We start from the raw sequence: 14,201 nt of genomic DNA, 5'->3' as shown, positions 1-14,201 counted from the left end.
AATATAAAAGCCTGCAAAATATATGCACTTGCTTTAAGAAACCTAATCATTAAAGTTAATGTGATTCTTCAAGCAGCAACACCTTTTATTTCAAACTCACAGGCTTAAAAGTATCCACTTTAATAAAAACAAAAACAAAACAGAGATATTGTACTTGTACAACACCAAAAACACTTTTTTCAAATCATCTTTGAAGGGTGCAAATCCCCACATGGAGGGAAAAAGAATTTAATAGTCCATTGGTTTTCATAGTCCAGTTAGAGAATAGAAGCCAAAGAGAAAGAAGGAAGCAGGAGAATTCAATAGTAGAAAAGTAATAGTAAGAATAATTACCACAAAATGTTTTCATCTCATTAAGACTTGGGAAATCCACATGAAAGGCTAATAAGTTGATATGGTGTAGTAATATAAATTTGGGCCACAAATATAAAATATCAAGTCTCACAGATAAAATATATCTGGAACAGTCTTTGTTCATATTCTTTCAAATGTCTCTATATCTGGATTCACTTACTGAACCAAAACAAGATTTGTTTAAAAATTATTTGCAAAATAAGTTAACAGAGTAATAGAGTTGGAAGGGACCTTGAAGGTCTTCTAAACCAACCCCCTGCTCAGGCAATAAGCCCTTTACTATTTCAGACAAATAGTTGTTTAATCCCTTGTTAAAAACCTCCAGTGTTGGAGTACCCACAAGTCAACCCACACAAGTCATTCCACTGATGGAACATCTGTCAGGAAATTTCTCCTTAGTTTTACATTGCTTCTGCCTTGATTAGTTTCCATCCGTTGCTTCTTGTCTAGCCTTCAGGTGCTTTGGAGAATAGTTTGACTCCCTCTTCTTTGTGGCAACCCCTTAGACTGCTATCATGTCCCTCGTCTTCCTTCTCTTTATTAAACTGGGCATACCCAATTCCTGCAATCGTTCTTTGTATGTTTTAGCCTTCAGTCTCCTAATCATCTTTGTTGCTCTTACAACGCAGGAAATCAATCTTCCCCCTCCTTAGATGCTCTCTCAATTTGTGAATCTCCGCTCCTAGTGTGAATCCTTACTGAAGATTTAGAAATTGAAATCTATGCATCTGCACAGTTGGGGAAATTGGTGTTAAGTCTCTTGAGACATGCTTTAGGATTTGCAAAATATAGCCAAAATCCAACAAAGACTATTAGAGCTTAATATGATATTTGAACTTGTTCTTTCCCTATACAGTTGTTCAAATATTTAAAAACTAATGATCGAGAAGCTACTATATTTTGAAGCAGAAAGATTTATATTTATTTATATTCTATTTTTATTTATTTATATCTCGCCTTTATTATTTTTACAACTAACTCCAGATGGCAAACATATCCACAAAACATCTCTATTTTTCTCCGCAACAACAACCCTCTGAGGTGGGTTGGGCTGAAAGAGAGTGATTGGTGCAAAGTCTCCCAGATGGGTTTCATGGATTTTGTTCATTAGGACTAAATGACAAGGCTTTATAATTTGTTTATTGATAAAAGAGGAGATGTGGGAAGGAAAGACCTTTTGTTGAAATATCAGAGAAGATGATCAGTTATTGACCATACTTGTACTTGTCTTGATGGAGTTAAAAGTCACTGTGTGTAAGTGTGTGTTTTCTTTTTTCTGTATTTTTTATTAAATTTTTCTTAGTTTGTGTTAGTTTTTGTTTGTCTCTATAAAAATTATCCTTAGAATTCTAATCTTTTTTGTGGTGTCTCTTTCCTAAGCTAATCTACCTTGAAAAGCTAACAGCTACAAAGCTGGCCAAATTATGTGTATTTTACTGTATGTTTTATTAATATCAAAGATAAATTTGAAATTGTGGATGATAATAAAGTTGGAAGGCACCTTAGAGGTCATCTAGTCCAATCCCCTGCTCAGGCAGGAAACCCTATATCAATTCGGACAAATGGCTGTCCAGTCTCTTCTTAAAAACTTCCAGTGTTGGAGCATTCACCATTTCTGGAGGCAGGTTGTACCACTGGTTAATTGTTCTAACTATCAGGAAGTTTCTCCTTAGTTCTAGGTTGCTTCTCTCCTTGATTAGTTTCCATCTATTGCTTCTTGTCCTGCCTTCAGACGCTTTGGAAAATAGCTTGACTCCCTCTTCTTGGTGGCAGCCCCTGAGATATTGGAACACTGCTATTGTGTCCCCCCTCGTCCTTCTCTTCGTTAAACTAGACATACCCAATTCCAGCAACCGTTCCTTATATGTTTTAGCCCTATATGTTTATAGATGAAAATATGGCATAATAAATCTTATCAAAGTTTATTCCTAAAGTTAAGATGTCATTATTTTATTTGGTTATACCCAGGGGTCTTTTTGTCATAGAATGCCCAGAACGGAGTTCCAGCACATTTTTTGGATGGAACCTTGTAGGGTAGGCAAGGCGGATGGTACGATGTGTGTGAGTTCCGGCACCTTTTTTTTTTTTTTTTTTTTTACAAAAAAAGCACTGGTTATACCAGAAGTTTTAGTATTTTGGTATAAACAATAATTGTCTACAGCAGCGGTTCTCAACCTGTGGGTCGCGACCCCATTTGGGGTCAAACGACCATTTCACGGGGGTCGCCAAACAACGCAGTCCTTTTCCTTAGCTGTGCTACTCCCTTTTATTCTATTGGCTTTTGAAAGCCAATAGAATAGACTCTCTTGAATAGAGTCTAATTCTATTGGCTTTCAAAAGCCAATAGGAATTGTCCAGGCTGTCTCTGCCCTGCTGAGCCCGCCAAAAGTCCCATTCTGCAAACGGTGCTGCAAGTTGTCTGCAGCGAAGGCGAGCTGTCTGGAAACTTCCACCCCTCCCTGCTGAGCAACTACTAAAAATGTAAGTAAAAGAGGGCCAGAGGTGGGAGGCCGGCGGGCGCAGGGAGGGTTGCTGGCACGCGTGGGGCCCGGCGGGTGCCTTACCTCCCCTGGGCTGGGCCAGCTGGTGGCCCAGCCGGTGGTCGGCCTGCGCCGTTGCTGCCCCTTGCCAGCTACGCCTCAGCCAGCACAGGGGGCGGCACCATGCATGAGCGGCACTCCCAGGCAGGGAAAGTCCTCAACTTACGACTGGTTGGGTAGTCCTTGACTTACGACCGGTTGGGGTCGCGGCATTAAAAAGGTTGAGAACCACTGGTCTACAGAATCATCTGAGAAATTTTTATTCATAGAATATTTTTAACTGTAACCTATGATGCATTTACAATATATGATACGAAACACTCTTCTGTTGAAATATACAAAAATCTTGATTATTTGTTTTTCCTTCTTCTCATTTATTAATGGTCCCAAGTAGTGATCTTTTGATAAAAATGTTCTGGAAATAATATGAGATAGCTGTAATGTAGCTTTTTTCTTGGAAAAATTAAATGTCATAATTTCATTTTAAAAAGTAAAGAGAAGTTGGGCAGGTTACTGGCTTCTGTGATGCAAACTTAAGAAGGAAGTTTCCAACACATGTTTCCAATGAGTAATTTTTATCATTACAATTGATTTATCAGATTCCAGAGAAAAGATGAGAATGTTTGATTGTTTCTTTGAAAATATAATTATCTTATAGAAATTAAAAGCAGATGAGAGACAGGAAATGAGGGGCCCACTAGGGAGCCTGAAAGATACTATCTTGTCCACTCTGACCTAGACTATTATAGCAATATTGTAAGAGTGTCCATTTTTATGGCTTTCACGAAGATACAGCAACTTGTTTCTGGCATTTGTTAGCATGCTAAAATTGGCTCCTGGATTGATAATTGACAGTTTGTTTATTTAAAATAAATAAATGCATAAATAAATCTAATTATCTTTTCCCAGTTACCCACTCAGAAATTGCCAGAACTTTAAATTATCAATAGGGCATATTGTGAGTATTCAGCTGTGTAGTATATTAAACTATGGATAACATCTTTATATTCATCGGAAGACCAAACAGCTAGGGCTTAGTCCTAAGATGGAAATTACATGGATCTCCTTACACATAGCACTTATAGCACTTATCACCTTTAAAGCCCTTCATGGCATAGGGCCAGGTTACTTACAGGACCGCATACTGCCGCACAGTTCCCAGAGACCGGTGAGGTCCCATAGATTGGGCCTCCTTCAGGTCCCGTCGGCCAGACAATGTCGGCTGGCGGGCCCTCAGGGAAGGGCCTTTTCTGTGGTGGCTCCGACCTGGTGGAATCAACTTCCCCCCGAGGTTCGAACTACTTCCACCCTGCCGGCCTTTAAGAAAGCCGTTAAAACTCTCCTGTTCCGGCAGGCCTGGGGCTGATGTCCCTGGGGGGGGGGCGGGATATGATCGGACTCGCGGTATGATTGTATTGTTTTATTGTTGATGATTGTTTTAATTTTGTACGCCGCCCTGAGTCCTTTGGGATTGGGCGGCATATAAATAAAATTAAATAAATAAATAAATAATTTATGAACTGTAACAAAATAGCTGCAGGAATTCATTGCACCTGTCTAGTCACTGTCAATGACAACTGTAAAGTTGAAACTCTTCCTTGGGGTAGATTTTAATTGTGCATAGTTATATTGAGAATAACGGGTCAAAGGAGGCTAGCTTTCCTACATGCAATGCTTTAAAACCAGTCAGATTGTAGTTGGATAGAGGCCATCTGCTTGGTGAAACTGTGGTTTGAAAGGCATCACTTCAGAACTATAGTTATAATGAAAAGCTTGGCCTCTGTCTAAGCATTTGAGGACAGGCAAGATGTTGTAGGATGTGGAGACATCAGCCCTCAGTTTCTGAGCCTCAGACAGATTGGATTCAACTCAGTTTTTATCTCAACCTTTTTTTTATTCAAAAGAGTTTTGACTGCCGAACATGAAGCACACTCAATTTCCCTTTGATTTGCTAGCCAGAATCTTAGGTTCAAAATAAATGCTTCCAGACAAATAATTCTTCGTTTATGGTTATTTCAAATAGGTCTGAACAGTGTGTGGGGAGATTCAACCATCATATTTGTTATCAAAATTATTTGAAATGGGTTTTCCGAGCCCATATGTTGAAGAAAGTATATTGGGTGAATACTAAAAGTAAAAGAAATCTTTTCACTTGAGAAGAATATAATCAAGATTGTTCTTGGTGGCTTCAACTTAAAACGGAATTCATTCCAATAGAGGGCAGTAGTGTAATGAGAATTGTTCCATGGAAAGAATAATATTTGCCTGCCTGTTTCACACACACACTCACTTTTACATAAACTAATGCCTTCAGGTAGAAAAATAATTAATTAATAGAGTTAATTCAGACTAAAACAATATTCCTATATCTACACACCATAAAAAGGATTTATTACTTATTTTATATTTTAAATACCCTTTTAAAAAGAGATATATTGTAGCTCTGCATGAAGGTAATGAATATCTGGGACAGGAGATAATATTCTCGAAGATCCCCATAATCCAAAAACAAACTTGCAGGTTTTGAATATTCATTTTTAATGCTGTTCAAATATTTATTTGTCAAAACTGTTTGCAAAAAGTATCCTGAATTGAGTTTTGCTAGATTCTACTCCAGTAAACTACTTAAATCTGATTGCACTGTGGCTAAATCAGGCACGTGGTTTTGAGTATTCCTGTCCAGCATATCAAAGAGGATAAAATTGAACAAAAGCTGCTGTTATTTACTTACATAGCATGTGTCAAATCCATTAGGTTTCAGAAATATTATAAGAACAAATCTGTCAGCTTCACTCTTTAAAAAAATCCTACATACTGTGATTAGTGCAACAAAGATTTTCTATAAATCTTCCATTTAATTAATGAGCAGTAGAGTTGTGCAATGTTAAAAAGGGAATCAGTGGAGATATTTTGGAATGTGAACATAAGTACAAGAGCAACTTTAATTTTTCAGCCTTTTGCCTGAATTTTTTGCTTTTAGTGAGTCATCCTTTTAAAGCAACCATGTCTTTGTTCATGTTCAAACAGAAGCCTAAAAAAAGATGCAGCTCTTTTAAAGAGGTCATATGGATCTGCTCCATTGAATTCTGAAGAATATCTTTTGTGTCATTTACAAAGCATGTGTAGCACTACAAGCTGTGATTTTAACTCATGCAATATGTGTTTTATACAAAATCAAACTGGTTTATGTATAAATATTAGTCCAGCGATTAGAGGATTGTTCTGGATTTCAGTCTGATCTTTTCCACTTTAATTGAAAACCAGAGTCTAAACCTGGGATTCAATTATGAAAAGTAGACAGTTATTTCTTTCTTATGTCTACTGGAGATTTTTATGTGATAACTATTTCAGCATTAAATCCATGCAGTTATGTGGAATTTTAACATAATATTGTCTTCAAGAAGATAAAGATCTCATGCACATTTCAGATGAAAGAATGACATTTAAACATATTTATTTATATTTGTTCTTCTCCTTGTAGATGGATTTATTTTAAAAAGTCCATGTAGTTACTTTGCAAATTATGATAATCTGGGCCAGAAAACTTTCTTTCAAATATCATTTCCCAAAGCATGGAAATTTACAATTGCATAATATCAAAAGCTTCTGGAGACTGTCTTCCATCAGCTTGAAGGGTAGAAAAGAACTGACTTTTATAGCAATCAAGAGCCTGACATGAGATCACAAATAGGAAAAGAAGATAAAGTAAGTAAACAAATAAATCAGCTTAATAAGGAACTAAGGACAATTTACGCTGAAAACAGTGATGAGTATACCTTACCAGAAGCTATCAAAAACTCCATAGAACAATTGCCCCTAGGCTACTGCTGGTATTGCACAGATTTGTGGCTTCTAGAAATGACACTAAACAACATTGACATGACAGCAACAATGTGATGAGCGCACAAAAGCCAGGAAATGTAGGAACTGGAATAGCTACTGAAATAATTAGTAAGATACCAGATTGAGGCTGCAACTATATGGCAATGAAGTAATTTTCTTACTGTCCACTAGGATGTTTGCAACCCAAATCCTGTAGCCGTATAGCAATTTAAGGGGAAAATGAAAATTCTGTTCAGCGTAGGAGGACCAAAATTGGCTTTAAATGTATCTTCATAGAATTTGCTTTTGGTGTCATTTTTCTTGCATTTTGTCAAGGCCTCCAATTATTCATAAGTTTAAAAAAAAGCCTCCATCTTCACAAATGACTAGTCTTTAATTAAGAGCCAAACTCTAATGACAGTCATAAGAGTTTTATGAGCATAGGAAAGACCTGATAAATAGCCTTATTGATGATGGAATACATTCTTCATATGGATTTATAGTTATTACAGAGTTGATTAGGTTGCCTAATTTCTGTAGCTGATTAAAAATAATATTGTATGGAATTGAAAAATCTAGATTAAGAAATAAATGCTATTCCTCAAAGACATTTTTTTTTCTTTTTACTGTGTTTCCAAGAGTGGTCATCATCATTAAATGAACTCAGCATATATAAATAGTATGATTTATTTCAAAGGAACAGCTGCTCATGTGTTCTGCCCTCTTTTCATATGAGAAATGTTCAGAATGAAAAAGAGTTAATTAGGCTATTGATACAGCCAGCTAAATGTACATTGCTCCCAACATATATGAAGCCACTTTCCTCAAACCCTCATAAGGAACATACATATTATAATGCAAGTTAATTTAAGAAGTAAACATGTGTTAAGATTAAGAGTTGGGCGCAAAACAAAAAAAAAACCAAATTTGTTTATGCTTTTTTGCTTGAATTACTGACTTGATTCCTAGCCACGTGGACCATATTTCATGGATATTGCATAGTTGGTTGAATATTTGTTAACAAGAACATGAAGTGTCAAGTTTCTTGACTTATCCTCCCAACTGATATTATGGAACATTTTAAAAATACGCTCTGATGTTCTAATTTGTATTTGGATTTCTGAGGGGCTCCTCACATGTGATACCTGCTATTTTGTTTCATTTTCTTAATAATGATAGAATAAATCAATGATTTATTTTAGTTGCAACTGATGAAATGTCATTCAGATCCTCTTTATTTTACCATTGGAGAGGTAAATAGTGAAACTACATGGTGATGCAGCAAATGCGAAAGGGTATGTATACTATGAGGCAAGAGAGGGAAAATTTAGCATGCCATTTAATATATCTCACAGAGCCCAGAGTAGCTTTGTAAGATCACTACCTAAGAATACAAGACTCGGTAACTGCAGGACTAGACAAGTCTTCTCAACACTGTCTTCTTAGCACTTTGCCCAGTATTTGTTACCCTGAGTAATATTTTTCCTTGCTCAGTGTTTCCAGTGTTTAAGAGACAAACATCTCCTTCTTTGCATTAATTTCCTTCTTTGCATTAATAAATAGGTTAATATTAATAGAGATTGCGAGCCTTCCTACCACTGCCATAAATTATCCCAAAGCATGCAGATCACCTTTATAAAAAAAATAAAATATTCATCTTCATAGTAAATGAAACTTGGAGAAGTAAAGACATTAAGTGTATCATAACACTCATCGTCACTACTCTCACTTTTAGCATATCATCATGGTGTGTCTCTTAACCCAATGGAGACTGAGATCAGCATAGGTAGCAAGCAAGATGTGGGCCTCATTGGAGCATTTCAGCTGAAAGTTGCCCTTTATATGATGCAATATATTTACAATATAAATGTTTATTTGAAAGTACATCATTATACAACCTTAGCTTATTCACATTTCATGTGGCTTTCATACTGAATATAAAATATCATTTGGTGAGCTAAGCTAGCAATCATATTTCTGTAAGGAATACTGTGGAAAAGTTCCACCTTAAACTTAGAAGTTTATTGCCAGTTTGGGGCAGGCTTTTATCTGTTGCAGTCTTGTGGTATCTCTGAAAAAACTGGTCTTCCATGTTAGCAAAGAAATAAACTTGCAAATCATCACTACATATTCAAGGGGATGAATCATCTAGGAATAGAAAAAGTGGTGCTGGAAGATTCTGGATGAGCTCTAGAACATAACAGAGATCTAAACTAGATTCTAATTCAGAAGCTGTTTTAATTGCTAGAATGCTCTTTGTGTCCCATTTTACCTTCACAATAAATTTGTATGCTAAGTTGTTATAATGATTGGCCTAAAGCAGGGATGTCAAACTTGCGGCCTGCGGGCCAGATGTGTCACACACAGGCCATGCCCACCCTGGCTACGCAAAGGCAAAAAAGTGACGATACATCATGATACATCACATGCCGTCATCAAGTTTGACACCTATGGCCTAAAGTCATGAAGTCTAGTTCTGTAACTATAGTATCAAACCATCTCCTTGGTTAACTTATTAATAAGAATTATATAACATATAAACCAGTCCTTGGTATAATGTAACATATGTAGGTATTGTGCCCTAACTATTTCTTGTAGGTGCTTAACTTGAGTGCAAGAATTTAGACAAAGACAGTATGAAGTATTTATCAGATGAAGGCAGTAAATCAGCATTTCTTGATGCAGCCCAGTGATGGGATTCAGCCAGTTCGCACCACTTCAGCAGAACCGGTAGCTAATTTTTTGTTGCCCAGGCCCAGAATGGACTTCTGGAAGCGGCATCCACACAGAGAACTGGTTGTTCACATATTTGAATCCCACCACTGGTGCAGCCTAATAGCCAAGTGTGTTACAAGTGAAATTGTAAGTTATAGGTTGAATGCTTGAAGAGGGCTTATAACAATCACTATCCATTTCAAACATATATTGAGGGCTTTATATGTACATAAACACAGCTTAGCTGTATAGTATTATGTGATATCATTAAGTGCTATAACCGCATTTTAATTATTATGATCCTAGTGAGAATTGAGGTATGATAAACTTTGCCATTCTGGGATTCTCTGGTAATAATGTGCCTTAAAGAAAAAAGTTTCAGAATGTCCTCCTCCCAATTGTCACAGCGTTCAGAACAGTGTTTCTTGACCTTAGCAACTTTTAAGTTGTGTGGACTTTAACTCCCAGAATTCCGCCACATCCTGGTTAGGATACTTGGGAATTGAAGCCTACACGTCTTAAAAAGTTGCCAGTGTAGAGAAACATTATTCTAGAGGGTCCTTAAATCCTTTTATTCAACATCTGGCCTCTTCACAACAGACTTTTCTTTAGTTGTAGTTGAATTATTTTAAATATTTGTTGTTTTCTTAACTTCACTGCATAGGTTAATACTGCCCGTAATAGTTGTGTTTCTGCAGCAGAAGTATTTAGGATATGGCTTACATTTAAAATGTACTTTTAATCTGCTTAAATATGCTAAAAATTATCCTTAGGGACTGCAGTAAAATGCAGTTGTGTTTATTTGTAATTGCTACAAAATGGTTTACAGAATTGTTAGTGTCTTTTATTATGCCTTGCTACTGAAGTGCTTGCTTGTTAATTAGAGAAATTTCAGCTGTCATAGGCAGCAATTATAGCTTCCGTATCTTTGCCTGTTATGAATAGTCAATGAGAGCTGATTAATATGCATGAATAGCAGTATATAGTGTGTGCATTGGACTAAAGCAGGCAAGAGGGAGGGTTGTGTACCGTGAGAGGGCGTGTGTTAAGGAAGAAGGCAGAGCAGTGATCAGAGCATCTCCACTCCGAGCTGCTTCAGCTTCATCTGATTATTTTTGTGTGCCAGAGGACTATTTGCCTGCATGCTTGGGAACAACAACTTTCTGGCTCTCAAGGCAAACAACGAACACCCTTTCTCTGAAACATGGGATGCAGCTTGTGCTCTCTTCAGAAGCAAGAGGAACAATACAAATTACTGTATGAAGTTTGCCAGGTAATGTTGTTTTTGCTTCCAATTGCAAGGATGATTGTACATTGACTTGTCCTGGTGATAAGTCATGATGGTTGTTAGAACAGGGTGAATGAATGAATGGGGAATTTTAATTGATTTCATCAGTTAGATTTCTTCCTTACTTCAATAGAAAGGTTTGGGTATCTTGTTTTGTAGCGTGCTTTCTGACAGAAGTTTAAATATTTGTTGAAATGCACAAACCAATCAACACACTGTGGAATGTTGTTCCCACTGGCAGGTTAAAGAAAATATCTCAGCCTGTTCAGCTTTGGTTGAGCTCTCTGAACAACTTTAGAGTAACATGAATTATGATTGACAGACTACAAGGGGAGCTTTCTGTTTACCAATAGTGTTGAGGTATTTGTTTCTACAAGTCCCATGCATTAATTTGGCTACCTACAGAAATCAGATCAGTAACTGATGTCAGAGTCACAAATTGTGGGAAAGATGGCTCTGTAAATAAAATGAATAAATGTTTCCTCAAATACTTTGTACTCTTAAATTCTGGATATCTGGTTTTGTTTTGTTTTTTTAAAAAATAGAAATCTGTGAGTCAGCGATGGCTAGTTCTTTCAGAATTTTTTTTATACCATTTGATAAAATTGCCTGTCCCAAGTTCCCTAGAAAGAGGAAGCAAAGCTTTTAATAATAATTAATCCTTTCTGGGTCTGTTTTCTTTTCACATTGGTTGTGTGCCTGTTAAGTTTTTTTCTGAAGTTCCTTCTAAAGTATGCATTACAACCTACTGTAGATTTGTACTCATGATAAAGGGAGATGCAGTCAAAGAAATCATAATTGTGAAAAGAAAAAGGGCCATTTGATAGCAAACTATTTTAACTTCTCTTTATAAAAAATATTTATAATCTTTGACAGATATAAACCTACCTTTAGAAATACACCTCATTATCTGTATGTAAGTAATATGTGCACTGATTTTTATCTTACAAAGTAGTGTTTTACAAAATGAAAACACTTCAGTAGTTTAGCAACAATGCTCTGCATGTATTGTTAAATACAAAATCTGGGTTTTTTTTTTTGTTTTTACACTTGCCAGCAGAGGGTGTTATTGTAAATCATTGAAAAAGGTGATTTTTCATAGCATTCACAATGTAGTGTATAAAACAGTGGTTCTCAACCTGTGGGTCGGGACCCCATTTGGGGTCGAATGACCATTTCACGGGGGTCGCCAAACAACACAGTCCGCCATTTTTTCCCCTTTTCCTTAGCTGTGCTACTCCCTTTTATTCTATTGGCTTTTGAAGGCCAATAGAATAGACTCTCTTGAATAGAGTTTAATTCTATTGGCTTTCAAAAGCCAATAGGAATTGTCCAGGCTGTCTCTGCCCTGCTGAGCCCACCAAAAGTCCCATTCTGCAAACGGTGCTGCACCAGTTGAGTAGTCCTCGACTTACGACCGGTTGAGGGGTCCTCGACTTACGACCGGTTGGGGGTCGCGGCATTAAAAAGGTTGAGAACCACTGGTATAAAATGTTCTATGCTGACAGAAATAGAAAAGGAATAGAATTGTTTTTTAAACCCTCCTATGGTTGTATTGCCTGTGCTGAAGGATGCAATTAATTCAGAAATCATTTTGTAACTACAAACACTGCACTGTGCTCACTGTCAGGATGCTTTATAGTAGCTGTCTGCCTTCCTTTATAAGCAGTTGCACTGTATATCTTATGTTTTAAACTAAAGTAAGATTTTTTTTTTTGCCTGTCACTCGGGCTTCAGAAGATAGAAAATGTAGATTAATATAATGAAGACTTGATCTAACGGATCCTTATTTAGTGGACTTTGGATGCAGTAGACCAAATTTTCATTTTGGTTATTCTCCTCAAAACAAGAAAGGTATCCATTGCATACAAATGGATTGGACAAGACAGTTAATTTTATCATAATTTTATAACAGCTACGTGATGCAAATTGTTATTTGTACCAATTTCCATGATTTGTATAGTAACATCATTATGCAAATTATGTAAACCACCATAATGGCATTCTTCCATATTTAACGGACACTTGGGAATAACAAATACTATTTCTCCCAGATGGTATGTTAAAAGAACCATTATTATTTTATTATGTATTTCATGGAAGGTGGAATTTTTGTCCTTTAGGAGGGCAGTTAATTAGTATCAAGTCCTTACATCATATGAGCAAACATTTATATACCTTACATTTCTAGGGCCACCTACTTGTAGAATGATTCTGAGCAGCTAATGGGGTAATAAAGCCTCACATCGCAAAATGGAATACTTAAGACATAAAACATAGACCGCACTGAGGAGAATACACATCAATCATATATTTATATTTACACTTAGCCAGTGCATATGAATTTTATGCCATAAGGATTTTTAAATCTGTTACTCATATAATATCCTGAACAATCTTCAACTTTGGCTGTGAAACAACATTTTTCAATGCAACAGATTCTCCTTCTCTGTATAACCTTCTTATAAGCCTCTTATCTTAATTGATTTCATACAGTTGAGAGAACCTCTGGATAGGATTTGGGGAACTTGATGAGAAATGTGCTGTAAAGGGTAAAACTTGAGTTTTATGCACAATAAACCACAATTATCGCAAAGCATCAAATAATTATATTTGCACTGATTTTTTTCCCCAAAGTAGTCTTTTTCTCAAGGTGTTTCTGTCCTCCCCTCCATTATTTTAGATGTTGAGCAATTTGATCCACAACTAGTTAAAATGAAGTACAATCTTTTGATAACCTTTAGCAGCATAACAAGCAATTTGTGTAATGCAAGTTAAAGGGAACACAGAAGGTAGGAATAATGTCCTATCCTTTGTTTAGAGTGCATTAACATTCCTTATTGTTAGAGAACAGGAATAATTCCTGCTCCCCAGGCTATTTATCAGTTGTTAGGATGATTACAAACAGCCAACCCATGGTTCAAGTAAACAATGGTTAGACCAGTTATGAAAGAAAGGGAAAGGGAAAGAATACCTGCTACTTCGGCATGTGGTTATCATCATATTCCAAGAGCAGAATTTTCTTTGCTCAAGTACAGTGTGCTCCATATTATCAAAACATTAGTGGGAGGAGAAGAGTTGTTTTACAGAGTCTCTTTAGTGGGTTGTGTGGACTGGCTGGTTTACTACTGGAGATTTATTGGGCAGAAGTCCTATCTGAAATAAGCCTAATCAAGTAGTATATTCTAATGACAGAAAGAAAAATGAAAACTAAAATAATAACCAGATGACATAATTTCAAAGTGAATAGCAATCATTTATCTTTTTTTTTTTTAAGAAATAGCGAATGGGTCTTTGTGTGTGTGTCTGTGTCTGTGTGTCTGTGTGTAAAACCTAAAAGTGGAGATATTTTGATAAACTGCATTTTATTTAATGTTTTAGAACTGTTCAAGGTTATAAAAATTAGCATGTAAGGCAAAGCAGATAATAGACTTGCCTAGCACACTGTCATTAAATTGTAACATGGTATATAAATACTAGTT

At 36.3% G+C, this 14,201-nt stretch overlaps 1 protein-coding gene across 3 annotated transcripts in view; it reads left to right on the top strand.

The window, feature by feature from the left end:
- PDZRN3 (PDZ domain containing ring finger 3) overlaps nucleotides 1-14,201 on the top strand; it is a 209,035-nt gene that overhangs the window by 130,265 nt on the left and 64,569 nt on the right. The window contains exon 1 of one of the 3 annotated variants that reach the window (XM_039333604.1): nucleotides 10,281-10,704. The exons of the other annotated variants lie outside the window; for them this stretch is intronic. Coding sequence (XP_039189538.1) covers nucleotides 10,636-10,704 — 69 coding nt within the window. The 5' untranslated portion in view covers nucleotides 10,281-10,635. Of the gene's footprint in view, nucleotides 1-10,280; nucleotides 10,705-14,201 lie in introns of those variants that run through there. 3 annotated transcript variants of the gene reach the window in all.

Source organism: Crotalus tigris, unplaced genomic scaffold (genome assembly GCF_016545835.1).
Source record: "Crotalus tigris isolate CLP2741 ecotype Arizona unplaced genomic scaffold, ASM1654583v1 scf7180000017625.6296891, whole genome shotgun sequence".
Taxonomy (NCBI): Eukaryota; Metazoa; Chordata; class Lepidosauria; order Squamata; family Viperidae; genus Crotalus; species Crotalus tigris.
This window is presented reverse-complemented; position numbering and strand designations above follow the sequence as displayed.